Consider the following 19,832-nt stretch of genomic DNA (forward strand, 5'->3'; position numbering starts at 1 on the left):
AAGGGGAGCGCGGCTCAGCGGTACGTCTTTGCTTCGTACCCGAAAGGTACAGAGCTCGACCAGCCGCCGCTGTGCTGTGTGGCCTTGAGCAAGTCACCTAGCCCTAGCCCAATTAGCGGCGCTGCACTGCGGCTGACGCCTGGGTTATTCCAGTCTTCCCTCGGAATAAACCCTAGAGACAAATTTCCCCTATGCGATGAATCAAGGGGATTTCTTTTTATTTCTTTTTTTTACGGCTTACCAGGCGAATGCTCTAACAACTGAGCAATAGGAATTTATCTCTGAATATAAAAACAATAAAAAGAGCAATTCCAGGGACGTTTCTGCACCTATCAATCTTCAAAGGAAATCATTATTACAGCAGTATGGAAAAAAATCTCGGCAACTAAGATCAGCTTTCCCTCTTAAAATTGAACAATTGGCAGGCAGAGTGTGTACACTGCAGCTCACCTAAGACAAGGGCCTTGGGGACCAGACAAAAAGTTTAGTTGAAGATTGATATCTTATTCAGAACTAAAATTAGAAGAGAGAAAACACCTGGGAATGGGGGCGGTGTGTATCTAAAGCACGATTATATTTTAAGCGGGCTGCACAGTATTTGCAAGAAGAATAGGAAACAGAAGCTCAAAGCTCTGTGGACTCTACTTATAATCTTAAGTATGGTACTGGTACATATTTAATACTCACACTTTACTATGACAACAAAGCATGAACACTTCTTATATGTCATCCTAATGACATATCCATATCCCGTCTTGATTACATGATTATATATGTAATCTTAATAACAGTCGTCATAACTTGGAGCAAATGTTTATTCAAAATGCCAGTCGTTTTAACGCGTATAATGTATTTAGAAAACATAAGTTACTTTCATTTCCCCCCTCCCACCACCCCACCCCCACTCTCTCTCTCTCTCTCTCTCTCTCTCTCTCTCTCTCTCTCTCTCTCTCTTTCTCTATCTCTCTTTGATCATCACGGGGTGCCAGCAGATAAATTCTTTTGAGAGTTTATGAGAGGCCCACCAATGCAGATATACACGCATCATTGCATAATTATGTAACTTTGATATGCCATAGTGCATTTTTTAAAAGCGTGAGCGAAATGTCAAAACAAAAACAAACAAAATGTAGATGAAAAAAAAATCCCAAAAAATAAAACCAGATAAAGCAAAATAAATCTTTGTCACAATAATTGAATTAATTTGTTGAAATTTGTAACTGAAACGTTTCCACCTATTTTTCTTTTTTTTTCAAATATAAATCAATAAAAACCCATCTGACCCAGTGAATGTTAGAAAGGCAGCATTTAACAAATACAATGTAATCTAATTAATTAAAGGGATACTGGAGTCTGTTTAAAGGGGGCGTCGGCCAGTGTTTGTTGGTAAGGATTTGTTTACGTTTTACGACATTCAATCTCACTTCCGGCATCCTCATTCATCATTACGAAACAGTCTGTATTTAGTTCAGAGAATGACGAAGCTCATTTTATTGTTATTGTTTACATGATGCTATATTTCCCGGTATCTCTGTTTTATAGATAATTGATTATCGGCTATATTTCTTGGAAGGATACATATTAAAGGACAGTCTCACTCGAGCGTGATTCTTTATTTGGAAAGACCTTCCTTCACAAAGTCAAACGAGGTGAGAGCAACTATATGCCGATCTGTGGCTGTGGCATACCATACCCCTATCACCTATCTAACCACTTTTTTTGTTTCTCATTATCATCTTCAGATCTGCCTCTGTCCTAAATTTTCATATCAACTCAATTTAAGATCTACGAAATTCCCACACTCACGAATTTTTGACAGGTCTACAACCTACTTTTTTTTAAAAACGAAGTGGCAATTCGGACCCGAGTCTGAATTGCTTCTCGTGGCAATTCGGACTCTTGCCCTTGCCACAATGCGCCTGCGCAATCACAGGAAGTGTCGGAAGTGGACGATGGGTCGAAAGTGAAGCGTGGTAGGGTGGGGGGAAGGTGCTCGTTCTCAGTCATAGAGAATACAGGACCCTCCTAGTCTGTGTTCTCAATAATTGTAAGTTGTCAGTCGGTAGGAGGGCGAGTGAGCGAGCAAGTCACGTTTTAGAACTCCTGAAGATGACTAACCTTCAAAAGCGGTGATCTATTATTCCCCTTTGTCTTACTTTTTCTTGGGTACTTTTTAATTGTAATTCTAGAACTTTTTATCCAATTTCTCCCTTTTTACTGGCGCTGATATGACCTAAATGTGTTGCAAGCGACTTAAAAAACAAACACAATCTAAATATTCGTGGTCTTTGGGAGATTACAATTGTAGTAGCTATTGTTAACGTTAACAATCAATTTGCCCTCGCATAGATAAAAGAGTGTCTTTGTGTTGGAAGATTTATTTGATTTGCCATGAGCCTGTTGCAAAAGATACATGCATGACATATCTACATTATATATTTTGCCATTTGCGGCCGCGAAAAAGTGGGGGGAAAGGAAAATAATATGACTTTGGGCTTTGAGCGTTTTATTTAAAAGGCAGTATTTAGTTCTTTTTAAATTAAAAAATGCTGTTTTATTTCTAAATATAAAAATAGAGGCGATTCTTGGCGGCAAACCATGCAATAAAGCCCCGCCACTGGGGTAGGTGCAGAGTACCATCTAATAATAATATTATTAGATAATACTGGACTAGGTGCCTATTAATAAAATAAGCACTGGCTGAATACGGAGAGAAAATTAATGATCAACTCGTAATGGGATTGGGGAGTAACCAGCGACTTCTCAAGTAGACGATGGGGGTAACCATTAACATCTCCACAACCTACAAACGACCGAGGCGCTGGACGCAGGGGAGAACATGGTGATACGAGATCAAAGAGAAAAAGCCGTCGGCTCTTAGGTTGTGGAAATGGTTGTTGGGGGGGGGGGGTGGAGTGTGTGTGTGTGTGTGTGTGTGTGTGATTATTCTGTTTTTAATGACTTTGAGATACTCATGAGTGTGTGTGTGTGTGTTTACGAAGACCGAAATTGTCAAAGGAGGCACTTCACACTCGGGGTCCGAATTGCCACGGGCAGCAATTCAGACTCGAGTCCGAATTGCCACGGGAAGCAATTCAGACTCGAGTCCGAATTGCCACGGGAAGCAATTCAGACTCGGGTCCGAATAGCCTTTTCCTTTTTAAAAACATTTTAACACATGCTCCAAGGCCAAGGCATGCTAAAAGAAATTATAAAAAAGCACTTGCGTCACGAAACTATCTAGACTGAATCTGTCCAAGGGCGCAATCGATATTTTTCTGATCTTTTTTAACCACCTAACCCTGATTGGATCGTTGGTTCCGTTACATCTGGTGAAAAAAACATATCCCAAGGGCAGCAAACTATCGTTGCTGTCTGTCAATGATGCCACTGAATCTTGAACAGACTTTAGGCCTTAAATGGAGTATGAAGGTTGATTTTTGTGTCCATTTAAATAACATAGTTTCCAGTTCATCCCCCGAAGTTTTTGCTGCATCATATGAATTCTCAACTAATTGCTCAGGCATTCTTCTGCTTCCCTGCCTCCAAGCACACTTTTTTTTTTTCATGATTCATGCTTCTGTTACTGTTGGTCTTGAAGACAAGCTCTTCGCATAAAGGACCCTTAGGCATTTTGTTTCTATAGTTTCTTGTCTTTTACTTTGCTTCTTATACTCACGCCTGTTTTCTTATGCGAACACTCTCTGTCTTCTACTCAATTCTCCTCTGCCCCCCTTTTCTTCGAAGGTGGGTTCTACTTTTGTTCTCAAAGCTGTTTTATTTAAATTTAAAGGCATATCTGATCCAAGCACATGTACAATTTATTATACTGAGTGTGCTTGATAATGTTTTATTTATTTCCCAAACAGGCTATATGGATTCAGAATCTACTTTTATGCAGTATGATTCATCTGTTGTGTACCTTATTATATCAGTAATTTAACTCTTTCAGCGCCATAGTCCGCACTGTGCGGCCAGAGCAGAATCTGTTCTACTGGCCAATGGCTGCACAGTGCGGCCGATCTTGAATGGCAAAAATAATAATGTAATTCAATCCGACTTTCTACAGTCATTCTCATGCTACCTCAATCAGGTGTCAGCCATTTTTTGACGGAAATGCGAATATAGCCTCTGCGCTGAAAGAGTTAACAGTGTCAGTCACTGCCAGCTACCCATTCACACTTAAGTCAAGTTGGATAATGTATATAAAGTGCCTTAGCCTAAGACACAATGTAAAAGTGGACGAGAGCTTTGCTATTTTTTCACCTATCCCAATTCTTGCCAAGCTCAACATCACTTTGTTTCACGACAAAACACCACACCCTTAAGCCATTGATACCCATAACCAAAGACTCTCTCCTCACACACCCAAGCTATGCTAACGCTCCATTCAAACTCCAACCACCATTGAGTACATATGCTACATTTTATACTCCATTTTATTTTATTTGTTTTCAACGTTCATTTGTTTATTGTTGTGCTGATGAAGGGTATGCACTGAAACGTCTGTTGTCTGTACTGTTCCCACCCGAAGCCTTTCCATTTTCACCTTTTCCTTAGTATTTTCATGATCCCAGACTTGAGGCAACCCCCACCGCTGTCTGACATTTCTCTCCTGCTCTGCCCAGGCCACATACTCGATATTCACAACGTGTTAAAAATGTCTTCTTTATCTTCTCTTTTATTCAGGGTGTGTTTTCAACCTTTTAACAGTAGGCTTTGTTTTTTTTCTCTAACTGACCTCAGGTTTTCAATGAAGACAGAGTCGTTTCGCCTTTACTTTACTGTGAGGCTATGTAGTCTAGTGGAAGGTCCTGGGTTCAAGTCCCAAGAGACGCATAGTTGAGTCCTTGGAAAAGGCTCTTTACTCACGTTCTCTCTCTCTCTCTCTCTCTCTCTCTCTCTCTCTCTCTCTCTCTCTCTCACTCTTTTCAGGTGTAAAACGAGTACCTGGCCATTAAAGCTTTGTCTCTGTCCAAACAACAAGTGTAATATCACCTAACAGGTGTCATGTCCCGTCTTACATGTAAATTGTTGCCTTTCGTCAGGGACCCCTTATAAAGCGCTTTGAGCAGGTTTAGTTGATATTACGCGATATAAAAGCTCAAGTATTTGACTGCTCTCTTTGAGATGACCTAACAAATTATAAAGGAAGAAATTGTGATATAGAAGAAACTCAGGTCTCTGGTTAAAGAGAAACTAATCAAATTTTGTGAAATTCTAGAGTCTCTTCGTGATCAATTGATGCAAAATTTGCTGGACAGTATGTTGTTCTTCTGTCAATTTAAATTTTCTCTGAAAATTGAAGATTTAAGTTTTGGAGAAAATGTTTTTAATAAAAATGTATGAAAGAAAGAGATAAAACGTCCAACTTTTACCCTTTGATTTTGTATTCTCTTTGAATATTATGATAAGAGAACTATTGCAATAAAGAGTCTTACTGGTGACTTATACTGAATGAAATAAAGATCTAGTGGCCTGCTGATGGGAATAAATATAAAGTATTGTGAAGTACATTAAGCATGCTTAATCTTTGGAAATGTGTTTCCTCAATTTATTGTTATATTTATATATGTTTTTTCATCACAAATAGTCTTCACCAGCAATTTACATGGAATGTATAAAAAAAAAATAGATAAACCTTTTACAACTTCAGATAAGAAACTCCACAGGTTGAATTAAACAGATGAAGATTATGAAAAAAAGAAAAGAAAAGAAAAAAAACCAAACATTATACCCCAGATGTTTCAGATGAATGATGCATGGCATTGTAATAAATTAAGATTTTTATTGTTCTTCTAAAATATTTCTGAAGCTATCTAGAATCACCTCAACTATGCGTCGTTCAGACTGGGAATCGAACCCTTAGCCCTCGGGTCCCAAAGGACTCCTGTTCTTTCCTTCCTTACATTTATACACATTGTCCCTCCCACCTTCTCTCTCTCTCTCTCTCTCTCTCTCTCTCTCTCTCTCTCTCTCTCTCTCTCTCTCTCTCTCTCTCTCTCTCTTTCTCTCTCTCTCTGTCTCTCTCTCTCTCTCTCTCTCTCTCTCTCTCTCTCTCTCTCTCTCTCTCTCTCTCTATCTATCTATCTATCTCTCTCTCTACTCACAACTTTTCACCTATGTCCGCTTTCTCTGATCCTCCTCCTCCCGGACCTTGCTCCCTCAAACTGGCGGGTGTTCATGTCAATAGAGTTATATAACAACTAACTTGCTGTTATCCCGCCTTCCCGTAAGTGCAAATGCACCTCTCCAGGTTAGCCTTCAATCCATCGTATTGACTGCCAGACTGCCACGATCACACCTCCACTTGTGTGTCAGTCACATGAACACTTCTGAAATACATTGACAAAAAAACATTTATATATATATATATATATATATATATATATATATATATATATATAAAATATAAAATATATATATATATATATATATATATATATATATATATATATATAAAAAATGTTTTTTTGTCAATGTATTTCAGAAGTGTTCATATGTATATTATATTATATTTAAATGTTTTTTGTCAATGTATTTCAGTAATATATATATATATATATATATATATATATATATATATAATATATATATATATATATATATATATATATACTAATTCTGCTTCAAATATCGATCGATTAATTACAATTTGCCCCCCCCCCCAACCGAAAAAAAAAGAAAGAGAACTCGGAAGTCTCAGGTTTTAGTGTTTTTGATGACATGAGTAATCGTAATCGATATATACACTTGGCTTGAAGTGAGAGCTTTCTGATCATAAACTAAAGGAATAAAAGCGTTTTGTTAGTGCATGGCAGCCAATTGGCCGCGACTTCGGTGGAGCGTGACAATTGACGCGTTTGCCAACCAATAATTCCACCCCATAATGCATTACATTTTTAGCTTATACTGTATATAGATTATATAGTCATTTTTATATATTTATTTTTCTGCTTGGCTGTGATGTCGCAAGTCGCAAGCGATACCGACGGTATTCATTCGGAATCGTGACAACCTCTCAATGACACCGTTTCGCTTCAATGGAAAGAAGTGCGCCAGAATTTTAAATTGGTATGCTATTGTTATTAATAGGAATGATGATGATATAGGGAAAGCAGTAATATTATTGTGATATTAGAAGTCAGTGAAATAGCACAGACCTGATCTTTAAATTCAATTCTGGCCTACTCTTTAAACAAAACAAAACACGTAGTATTTAACGTTTTGGCTAGAAAACTCACCCTTCAAATGTTGATCGCGGAAATCCAAAGTTTGAGGGTTTTTAACAAGATGAGAGTCATTTTAATCAGTCGATATTTGAAGGACGAGTTTTCTGGCCGAAACTTTAATACGTGATTTAAGAATAATTTTTTTTTCATTTAAGAGTATATCAGAATAAGAGAGAGTATAATTAATGTATTTACACTAATCTTCGACGTCAACAGCTGTTGACCAAACCACAGGCAGGTAATCTGTTTTCAAGTTTATGATATGTAACTATTATTTTTTTCTTTATCACCGGTGCCGGTCAGGTATGGAAAATAAACAAAGCTTGGAATTTTATACTTATTATTCGTGGATAGCTTGGATGTCTGTGAAGAGTTTTATGTCATCTTTCAAGTGATAGGTGTTAACAATAGAAGGAACGAAAGTTGACGTCACTCAACTCTTTATTATTATTCTTTGACAGCCTGTTAGTGATTGTTTCTCTAAATTATGTCAAACAGACTCTAAGCGCTAAAGGTTACATGCAGTTTTGTGTGTTGGTATATTAAATTTGGCTGGCGTGGATATTTTACCTAAACGCATAGCATAAATTGCAATGAAGTGAATGAAGGCTAAGGTGTCATCTCGTTTGTCTTCAGTCCCCAACTTTGTCTCATCCCGAATGTGTGTTTGCCTGGGGTCACGTCTCACTTTTTGTTTATTTTTTTTTCGAAAATATCGCAAGTGACAATGTGAGCGATTTATATTAACTTTCCATGTGCTCGAGGCCATTGGTCACATTTGAAATATGCTCAAAAATGACCCACATAGTGAAATGTGTTCACAGTTTGAGAAATATCCAACACCTTGGTCTTTTTGCTCAGCGTGACTTATGGGTATGTTTACAAATTTCATAAACACATCACTTTGTTTACATTTTTTGAGAAATGTCCAATCGTACAACAACAAATCATGTGATCGATGACTAGACGTATAGGTTGGACGAAAACATGAATATAGACGCTACCATTAGAGAGCAGACACCGGTGTAAGATAGACATCATATTAATTTACACACCATTTTTTATTTCACGTTGAATATTTCTGGCACTGCTATCTACAATCTACTCACGATGCTTATCCCTTGACTATGCCATTATATATGTTGCCCCCCCCCCCCCCCCCCCCCATCTTCTGCCTTCACGTTCTGTTCTTTTAGATAAAATAAAAACAACAAAATCTGGCGTTGCCAGGTCTTTGGCAAGTCCCTTACACGGAATATGTATCTTCTTTCGAAAGGGAAACTGTCAGGGTTGAAATTTTTTTTGCCAAGATGGGGGTCATTTTAATCGATCGATATTTGTTGAAGGACGAGTTTTGTGGCCCACATTTTAAACACGCGTTTGATTTGGTTGTTTTTTGTTTTGTTTTGTTTCTGTTTTTGGTCTTTTTTCTTTCTTTTTCAAAGTACTTCAATATAGATAGTATAGATATCTAATCATCATGTAGGTGGGTCTGAGATTACGATAAAGAACTGCACAAGTGTGTATGAAAGCTGCCAGACAAAGTAAGAAAGAAAAATACAAGAAAAAAAATCCCACAAAATCAGTCGACCTCGTCCCCAGTCGAAACTGATTTTTTTTGGGATGGTTGTTTTTCTTGTATTTTTCATTCTTACTTTGACACCTTCCATACACGCTTGTTCAGTTCTTTATCTTACACCAGTACCTGCTCCTTGATTTCTAATTCTGAGAGTACGGTTTGGGGTTTCCCGGATTTTAATTTGAAATAGGTTGGCAGGCCTGGTCGCTTGAACTTTGATATAGCGCAATATCCACTAAACGTGCTAAAAGCGCTTTACATGGGGTCCCTGGCCAACAGCAACACGTATCACGTAGAACGAGACATGACGCCTGTTGGGCGATATTACAATTTTTCAGACAACGCTGTTAACGGCCATGTACCCATTTTACACCTGAGTACGGTGAGAGAATGTGAGTAAAGTGCCTTTTCCAAGGACTCATCTATGCGCCGAGCGAGGCTCGAACCCAGGACCTTCCGATCGGAAAGCGAGTGTCATACCACTAGATCACATAGCCGCACAACAGCGTGTTTGGGGATACGTCGTATATCATGGCTTGCCATAAATTATCATCTATTCTAACAGCTATAGTATAGTGGCTTACTCCATGTTATGACATTTGCAAGCCCATATAAAAGTTACCAAATATGGAATATCATCGATTCTGTCCCGTACTAAATCATAATGTCATTGTCCTTCGTGGTTGTAAAACTATTTTCACCCTGGGTCTCACCAATCGGAATTGGCTTTTTAAAAAAAAATCTTTCAATGTTTCAGATTCTTACGATTAAAACCACAAAACAATGATTGTGTTAACCGTCGCTAAGATGCAGGTGATTAAAAAAACATAAGTGATATCAACAGGGGTACATTTTAAATTACAACTCCTGAATTAATTTTATTTTATTTTTTTTTTTTTTTTTTTTTTGATATCAAAAGCAATCGGACTAATACCTCAGCAAAATTCAAAGAGTAGTGATTTGCTCCCCCCCCCCCTTTCCCTCCACACACACACGCATACACACACACACACGCATACACACACACACACACACACACACACACACACACAATTCCATTTTTATTGATTAACCTCTGTTAAAAATCCATCGATTTTAACAGAGAGGCCTACATATTCCAATAGGTCGTCTGACAGCCCAAATTTAGCCCATGACAACGATGTTAAAACAGGCCGATCATTGCGGTCGGCAATCAGACCTGCAGATATGTGTATGTAGGTTTTAACCATTCTTAAAAAACTAAATCTAGTTTCATTTAGTTCTTGCTTTATTTGATTAAGACAAATACTGGTACATGTTTGATAAACATCATCTTTGTTACAATGGACCGAGACATCATCATCTTCATCGTCGTCATCGTCATCGTCATCGTCTCCGGTCGTCATCACTTTTATCCATCTTGTTCAATTGGTTAAGAACTAAAAAAAAAAAAAAAATACATATTGTGATATCAATTTCCCCCCTCTGGTGTAGGCTATTATTGTTTCAAAATTGACATCATTATTTATGTATCGACTTCTTTCACTCACCTATTTTACAGATCACAGAAATTTCCTTTAAAAAACGATTTGTATAATTTAGCCAATTTTCACGGAAAATCGGGTTTTAAAATTACACAGCAAATATTACCGACATTCGATTGGAGCTATAACTATTTTTCATAATGATACCATGGTAATGGTAAATATGTCACACATTGAAAGAGCTCATTAAAAAAAATATTTTGTCAAAAATCTGTTGCTTCAAGAACCAAATGAAACTAGTGAAGGCTGGTGAACGCGCCTTTCAGCATTCTGGTCCAAGGTTGTGGAATTTACTACCACTAGAGATACGTTCTTCGTCTTCACTAGAGGAATTCAAGCGTCGATTGAAGACATTCTTATTCCGACAGGCTTTCTTTTGATTATGTGTATAATTAGCGTTGTTCGTGTACTGTGTTAGGGCTTCATGATTAAGTCAATCTATGTTATGCGCCCAGAGCCCTCCTGATGAAGGGATGTTTGGCGCACTATAAATCTATACCATTATTATTATTATTATTATTATTATTATTATTATTATTATTATTATTATTATTATTATTATTATTATTATTAACGCGGCGGGTGATCGAACTCGGTACCTTTTGGGTACGAAGCAAAGACCGTACCGCTGAGCCATGCTGTCCCTTAAGGGGTTCCTAGCCATCAGCAACACTTAATATGTAGGACGAGACATGCCTGTTAGGCGATATGATAATTTTCCGACAGAGACAACGCTGTTAACGCCCAGGTTCTCGTTTTACACCTGATTACTATGAGAGAATATGAGTTAAGAGCCCTTTCCAAGGACTCAACAATGCGCCGCACAGAGCAGGACTCGAACTCAGTATCTTCCGATCCGAAGGCGAGTGTCATACCACGAGACCACATAAAATAGTAGTTCTTCAGAGCCATTGGGCACATGGAAGCGGAGTTTATCTCGGTTTTTAAGCGTGAAACGGACAATAGCATTTGCTTGCTATCCTTTAGATAGGACGCTAGCCTATCGCAAAGTACTTTCCGCCAAATCTAACAGACTCACTACCCATTCACTGCTGGGTGGTCAGAAGAATAAAAATCTCGACTGCACCCAGGATCGATCTCGGTCCCTTTGCGTGTGAAGCGAGTGCTCTACCAATTGAGCTATCGGGACCACATAGCCGCAGAAAAAGATCAATCATTTTGGGGTTTTTTTTTAACCAGAAGCCGTGACCTGGTGTAAACAAACATTGACAAAGAAAATGTGGAAATGACTTATATCAGGACGTGACGGCTGGTTTTTAACCGGTTACGTATTTTGACGTTAGCGAGTAAACGATTACGTTCTCCTTAACTAAACGATCGACCAAGACGAGGAAGAAAACCCGGATCTGTTCTCAGACGTCGCCACAAAACGCCCGGTGCACGATAACTGGTATTATGTTTTGATTTCTCTTCTTCTTCTTTTTTTTTTTCATTATCTTCACCTGGTTATCTCAACCTGTGGAGTTTCTTATCTGAAGTTGATAAAAAGTGGATCTATTTTATTTATACATTCCATGTAAATTGCTGGTTAAAACTAGTTGTTGTGGTTTTCTTCCTCGTCGTCTGGGTCGATCGTTTAGTTTCGGGGAACGTAATCGTTTACTTTCTATTCTGTTTTTATTGGACGGTGTGGTGTGTTTGTCCATGACGTGATCAACAAGTCAAAGAAAAGAATTGATCAGGTGCTAGTGTGACCTCGCCGTCGAGAATATGCCTTGTCATTCTGCTATTGAATTGAATTCTAATGAGATATTGATCTGGTCTTTTTTTTATTAATGTGATTTAAAAGCTATCAGTATTTTTTTTTAGCAATTAAATTCCCTCTATTTCATTTAGCTGATCGTGATTTATTATTTTAATCTTTAATTATTTTTTTTTGACGTTTCATGGAATCAGGTGTTTTTATTTACGAATATCGATGTTAACCTTACGTAAACGTGTTTGTATTATAACAACCATATTGTTGTCGTGGACCGACTAAATGCTTTTTTTTCATATAATTTATTTAGTGGGGATTTTGTTGTTGTTGTTGTTGTTGTTGTTGTTGTTGTTGTTTGATATCGTTGCCGTCTTTCTGTTGTAGCTCCACTTGTTTGATCATCGAGGATCGATCCACAACAGTTTATGCTTTTGTTTTCTTTCTCACCTAATATTCGTACACGAAAATAACGTACACCCCCCCCCCCCCCCACACACACACACACACACGCAAGACACAATTTCTGTTTGAAGTTTTGACAATTTCAGCTTTATCTCAATCTCGTTATAATGAATTTTAAGAGATCCCCCCCCCCCCCCCCCCCTCCCCCCATAATTGGATAAACCGAATTTAGAATTTATATAGGGCAATATCCACTAAACGTGCTCAAAGCGCTTTACTAGAGTCCCTAGCTAACAGCGACACTTAACTTGTAGGACGAGATGTGACACCTGTAAGACGATATAACGCTTTTTTTTTCGACAGAGACAACGCTGTTAACGGCCAGATACTCATTTTACATCAGAGTACGTTGAGAGAACTTGAGTAAAGGTCTTTTTTCTCAACTATGCGCTGCCCAGAGCAGTGGGATTCAAACCCTGGACCTTCCAGTCCGACGGCGAGTTTCAGACCACAAGACTAAATTATAGCTACACTGAAAAAAAAATGTTATGACACAGGACAGCTGTAAAGTCAAGCAGTTATATTTTTACGCCTTGACTTCACCGATCGATTTGTTAACACATGTTGTGTGTTAAATATTTAATGTGCGCTTCCATTTTGATTAATCTTCAACATTCCATCGTGCACTTCTCTCAAATATGTTGGCAGCGACGCTTACTTATTTTCAGATCTTATAACCAAAATCGTGTGTTATGGGCTCATACTTATAATATAGCTTCTCTCAAACCGACGCAAATTTTTAAAAACATTTACACTGCCGTATTGATACATTTTCCCTTCCATTCAAAGCTGTGTAAAACTGTCTGTGAATGATACAATGCAAGCTATTTGAGACTCTGTAATTATAAACAATTTAAAGGATATTTTCTATATTAAGCCTTTAGTAAGATAAGATAAGATAGTGTCCGTTAATTCAATAGTTTGTTCAGAGAGATGTTATGACTAAAGTAAATACACTTGAACTTGAACTTGTTAAAACAAGCCCCTTTATTGCGTTCGATTATCAGACCTGCACATGGGAGCACGTAGGTTGGTAGTTAATGTTGATCAAATTGTTATACGTGTGTTGACGTTTTAATGGTAAAAAAAAAAGCCTTTTCATCCATTGCTCCATTCTCATGGAACGCACTCAGTCCTCGGGCAAAGTCCTGTGAAAATTTAGCGTCTTTCAGGAAATGTCTGAAGACTTGAGTTGTTCCATGAGGCTTATTTTTTTTTAATGAAATAAATGTTGCTTGGATTTTGTTTCTGTATTCATGATTATTGTGTAGAGTTGTGACTTTTCTTTTTTTTTTTTTTTTTTTTTTGGGGGGGGGGGGGGGGGGGCTTTCTTCTTTTTTTTTTTTAGATAAAAAAAAATGTAAAGCGCCACAGAACATGATTAACGTGGATGTTTAGGCGCTATATAAATTCATTATTTATTTATTTATTTATTGTTATTACTAATAGAAAGCACTTATTTACACCGGATATTTTTCTTTTCTCTACAACAGAGAGCAAATGTGTAAATATACACAGGGTAATGAAAATGTCGCTACTTGAAGCTCAAAGAAATAAATAACAATAGAACATTTTTTAGGGGGGGGGGGTTCTTCTTTTTTATTTTAGATTAAAAAACAATTATTTAAAACGCCACAGAACACGATTAACGTGGATGTTTAGGCGCTATATAAATTCATTATTTATTTATTTATTTATTTATTATTATTACTAATGGAAAGCACTTATTTACACCGGATATTTTTCTTTTCTCTACTATACGGAGAGTAACTGTGTAAATACACACAGAGTAATGAAAATGTTGCTATTTGAAGCTCAAAGAAATAAATAACAATAGAACATTGAAAGGAAGCATCAATTTATTAAACGAAAACGGATAATTTGGACATTTCAGGTTCCCCCTTTATCAACAAAACAGGTTAAATGAAACGGCATAAATGAAAGAGTGTGGTATCATTCGTCTTTAGTGTTTCATTCATCGTGTTTTGTTGATAAAGGGAAAATCCGAAACATCCACTTCATATGTTTTCGTGAAGTCGCCATTGAATTTCCTATTGGTAAATATATTCATTAAATCCTAACAAATTGAATTCTATTCTTGGATTGAAATGTGCGGCTATGTGGTCTTGTGGTATGACACTCGTTTCGGATCAGAAGGTCCTGGGTTCGAGCCTCGCTCGGCGCATAGTTGAGTCCTTGGAAAAGGCTCTTATTACTCACATTCTCTCACCGTAATCAGGTGTAAAATAAATACCCGGCCGTTAACAGCGTTGCCTCTGTCAGAAAAAAAAATGTAATATCGACTAGCAGCCGTCATGTATCGCTCTACTTGTTACGTGTAGCTGTTGTTCAGGCACCCTTTGTAAAGCGCCTTGAGCACGTTTAGTGAATATTGCTTTATATAAAAGCTCAATTTTTAAAAAATCAATAAACTTTATTCATCCATATTTTTTAAACTTCAAATTTACGCGGAACGGATATGGGTTATAAAATAAAAGCAATGCAATGTCAAATTATGATTTTACAGATTATTGAGTTTCAGCGAAAAAGGGTTAATTGGCAGGGTCGTCTGACGATCATATCTCATGTCGATGACGGACTGCGCATGACAGACTTGTAGAGCTCATATCGATCTGATGTTTACATTTCATCCACGAAACGTGAACGGTGTTAATCCACTGGTCACACAAATATTATATGAAAGACGTAGACTTTGTGTTTGTGTGTTTGTGTGTGTGTGTGTGTGTGTGTGTGTGTTTGAAAGAGAGAGAGAGAGTGTGTGTGTTTGAGAGAGAGAGAGAGAGAGAGAGAGAGAGAGAGAGAGAGAGAGAGAGAGAGAGAGAGAGAGAGATCAGCACAAAAGTTAAAGAGGTGATTTGTGACAGATGGTGATATTGATAATAATCATTATTAAATTCATTTATCAAATTGTATTAAATCTCTATCTATCTTTCTCTCTACCTGTCTGTCTATTTATTTATCTATCTATCTTTCTGTATATCTATTATATATATATATATATATATATATATATATATATATATATATATATATATATATATATATATATATATTATATCTATATCTGTATATCTATCTGTTTATCCATCTATGATAATAATCATTATTAAATTCATTTATCAAATTATATTAAATCTCTATCTATTTTTCTCTCTACCTGTCTGTCTATTTATCTATCTATTTATCTATCTTTATGTCTATCTACCTATCTATTTATCTATCTATATATCTATATATCTATCTATTTATCCATCTATCTATCTATCTATCTATCTATCTATCTATCTATCTATCTATCTATCTATATATCTATCTATCTCTCTATCTATCTATCTATCTATCTCTCTATTTATCTATCTCTCTACCAAACTCTCTATCTATCTATCTATCTATCTATCTATCTATCTCTATCTGTCTACCTATCTATCTATCTATCTATCTATCTATCTATCTATCTATCTATCTATCTATCTATCTATCATCTATTAAACTATCATCTATCTATCTTTATCTTATCTATCTATCTATCTATCTATCTATCTATCTATCTATCTATCTATCTATCTATCTATCTATCTATATATCAATCTATCTATCTTTATCTATCTCTCTATCTATCTATCTATCGATCGATCTATCTATCTATCTGTCCATCTATCTGTCTATGTTTGTTAGATTATACTAGTGCATCATCATAAGAAATTAAAAGCTAATGCCAAACTCATAGAATATAGTTAATCATGAATAATCTCTATATCAATTCTATTATTTTTTCACAGCTGATCTCTGACATACCAGGGAAATACATTATGGTTTGACAAGATCTTAAACCAAACCTGACTCTCTGCTTGAAGCTGTTGAAGATAGAGTGGGTTAGAATATAAAGAGCATCATCATGGGGTTCGGCACTCAGCTTGGCCTGTTGCTCTGGAAGAACTTTACTCTTCGCCGACGCCAACCCTTCCGTCTCATCGTGGAAATTGTCTGGCCGCTATGTCTGTTTCTGATTCTGGTGGCCGTTCGTATGAGGCCGGACATCAAGGAAAATAAGCCTGAATGTGAGTTAGTTTTAGATAATCTATGTTTTATGTTTTGTGAATGCCTAATGAGTGCTTGTTGTGTTTGCGTACATAAAAGCTTTTATTTCTACCATATTCAAAGTGTAGTAGTAGTACTTCAGAGCTATTAGGCCCATGAAGCCATGGAGAATAGCAATTGCTTGCTACCCTTTTGATAAGATGCTAGTCTATCACAAAATACTCTCTGCTAGGTCTAACAGACCCAGTTACCCAGTCACTGTGGGGTAGACAGAGAGGTCAGAAAAAAGCTCGACTGCCCCTGGGATTGATCACTGTCCCCTTGCGTGTGAAGGGAGTGCTCTACCAAATGACTGTTAGTATCAGGACCCCGAGGTACATGGCGTACTTACTTGAAAGTTTTACATCATATGAATCGTGATATAGCGGTTAGCATTTATACAATTTTAACTTGGTCTTTAGATTTGAATTTCCATATTCTAAACTAAGAGAATTAAATGTTTACTTCTTAAAGTGAGTCAGACATTTTTTAAAAACGTGAGAGAGTATGAGTAAATGTTATGTAGAGTTTTTACTCGTGGTGGTATTTTGTTTCTCATATTTATTTATTTATTTATTAGCTTAACTGATGGAGAAAGATCATAAAGATCTATTACTTATTTATTTATTTTTTCATTTGTTGTTACTCTTATATTATGCCCTGGGTAATATAATAAATAATAAAATAAATAAATTCCCTTTATTCATCCCCAAGGGGAGAGAAGACTGGAATAACCCAGGCATCAGTGCAGTGCTGTGTCGCAAAGTGAGCTAGGGCGAGGTGACTTGCTCAAGGCCACACAACGAGACATGCAGTCAAACTCAGTACCTTTTGGGTAGGAAGCAAAGACCGTACTGCTGAGCCACGCTGCCCGGATCTGCAGCTAGATCCTTCATTTATGAAATTTTGAATTGAAATGAATTGAATTCAGATACACAATGGGAGATAACATTCTATGATCAGGTCATAGTTATCTCAACTCATAGTCTTAAAGGCCTAACACACCAGTGTTCTACACAATCCCAGCACATATTATATTAGGCAAGAAAAAAATAGTGATTTTAATATTTTTATATTTTGAAATAGGAGCCTTGTTATAAAGTGCTTCTGTTTTTTAAGGTTTATTTTATTTATTTATGTTTGTCCTTTGGTATTATTTATTTATTTATTTATTTTTTAGTAGGATGGAGTTAGAAAAAGACACGAATGTTCCAGATAATGATTATTGTTATTTTTGCACGATATAGGTCACTACTATCCCAAAGCCATGCCATCGGCTGGCACTGTGCCATTCCTGCAGTCCTATGTCTGTGATATGTACAATGAATGCAATCCAAATATCACCGAGGCCAGTAGTACTCTTGGTACCATCAACACATTTAACTCATCACTGTAAGTAAAAACAGTTATTACATTATGATAGTCAACATTGGTCTTACGATCTCTCAATTCTGTGGGGGGGGGGGGGGGGGGGGGGGGGGGGGGCGGAATCAAATAAAACAGTATACTTGAGCTTTTATATAGTGCAATATCCACTAATTATGCTCAAAGCGCTTTACAATGGGTCCTTTGCCAACAGCAACATATAACATGTAGAATAACACATTATGCCTTAGGCGATATTACAGTTTTTTTCAGCCAATGCTGTTAATGGCCAGGTCCTCATTGTACACCTGAGTACTGCAATTAGCTTCATTAGCCCTTTAATCATGATACTAAATTTCTTTCAAATCATAATTTCTTTAAACCGATTATAACGAGAGCTGGTCTTAAACCCTGAACCCTCCGAGTGATACTACGAGACCACATAGATACACTAAGAAAGATAATGAAAACAACAAATACTTACTGGTTCTTATAAAGATTATTTGGAATAGAACCAATATTCCATTTTCTACTTGTTAAATAAAATTCCTCCACAGTTTGGATGTTGCCCTGGGTGACGTTGAGACAGTCTTGTCCAATAATATAGACGTGTCACTCATCATCAACCTTGGGGAGGACTTAATGGTGCTGGAGGAACTGGTCGATTTTATCTCCAATACCTCCAATGAGTTAGGTATGTGTCCTTTGGATTTTGTAGATCACCCGAGTTTTGTTTGGTTAGTGTGTTAAAGTTTGGAACGATATAAATAAAAAACAAACAAATTGAGCATTTAAATAGCGCAATCAATATCCACTAAACATGCTCAAAGCGCTTTACAAGGGGTCTGTATCCAACAGCAATACTTAACCTGCAGGACGAGACATGACACCCGTTTGACGATATTACAATTTTTTTTTCCTTGACAGAAACAACACTGTTTACGGACAAGTGCTCATTTTACACCCAAGTATGGTGAGAGAATGTGAGTAAAGAGTCTTTCCAAGGACTCAACTAATCGCCACTCAGATTAGGACTTGAACCCAGGACCTTCCAGTCAGAAGGCATGAGTCATATCTCAAGACCTCTGGGCCACAGTTATAGGTCATCAAGGGTGGTTTGACTAGTGTACAGCACCCAGTCTTGGCTGACTGGATACGGGTTGGACCATTTCGATGTTTTAGGCATAAACCAAATATACGTTTTTGGTGCCACCTATATATGTCAATTCGGTAAAGTTACACCAAGGTATGATAATAATAATAATAATAATAATAATAATAATAATAATAATAATAATAATAATAATAATAATAATAATAATAATAATAATAATAATAATAATAATAATGATGATGATGATGATGATGATGATGATAATAATAATAATAACAATTGGTTTTTATATAGCGCCTTACACTGTATCAACAAGCTCAATGCCCTTAACAGTAACGTGACAACTTTCACTCAAACATACAACCACTCAAACATGCAGTATGAAGCAAAGCAATATAATTCTACCGTGTTATGTAATAAAAGAAAAAGTTTTAAGATGTTTTTAAAAGAAATCTAAACCATTACTGTCTCTGGAAGGGAGTTCCAGATAAGGGGTGCTGAATATTCAAAGACATGCTCGCCAATTTTACGAGTCATTTTTGGCTTTACAAGTATGTGATTATCAGACTTTGATCTCGGAAGGTATGGTGGATATTTCTTTCTTTTGTTTTTGCTGTTTCTCTAGACAATGGGATAACTAGTAAACTTTGTCTCCCTTGATCCATGCAGTTGAATATACTTCAACAAATTCCACCCATTAATAAATTACTCTATTTTATACCATTGTGCAGATTATTTT

The 19,832-nt window shown here is 36.8% G+C and overlaps 1 protein-coding gene across 13 annotated transcripts in view; it reads left to right on the top strand.

The window, feature by feature from the left end:
- The first annotated feature begins 1,422 nt into the window (after positions 1-1,422).
- LOC144963302 (phospholipid-transporting ATPase ABCA1-like) overlaps positions 1,423-19,832 on the top strand; it is an 88,166-nt gene continuing 69,756 nt past the window's right edge. For 2 of the 13 annotated variants that reach the window (XM_078897208.1, XM_078897219.1), the window contains exons 1-5: positions 7,120-7,143; positions 7,388-7,470; positions 16,317-16,595; positions 17,862-18,006; positions 18,537-18,673. In XM_078897208.1, the coding sequence (XP_078753334.1) occupies positions 16,433-16,595; positions 17,862-18,006; positions 18,537-18,673 (445 nt within the window). In that variant the 5' untranslated portion in view covers positions 7,120-7,143; positions 7,388-7,470; positions 16,317-16,432. The other 11 variants (XM_078897211.1, XM_078897216.1, XM_078897205.1 and 8 more) reach the window with 9 other exon arrangements.

Source organism: Berghia stephanieae, chromosome 1 (genome assembly GCF_034508935.2).
Source record: "Berghia stephanieae isolate SIO BIC M18660-M18661 chromosome 1, UCSD_Bste_1.3, whole genome shotgun sequence".
Taxonomy (NCBI): domain Eukaryota; kingdom Metazoa; phylum Mollusca; class Gastropoda; order Nudibranchia; family Aeolidiidae; genus Berghia; species Berghia stephanieae.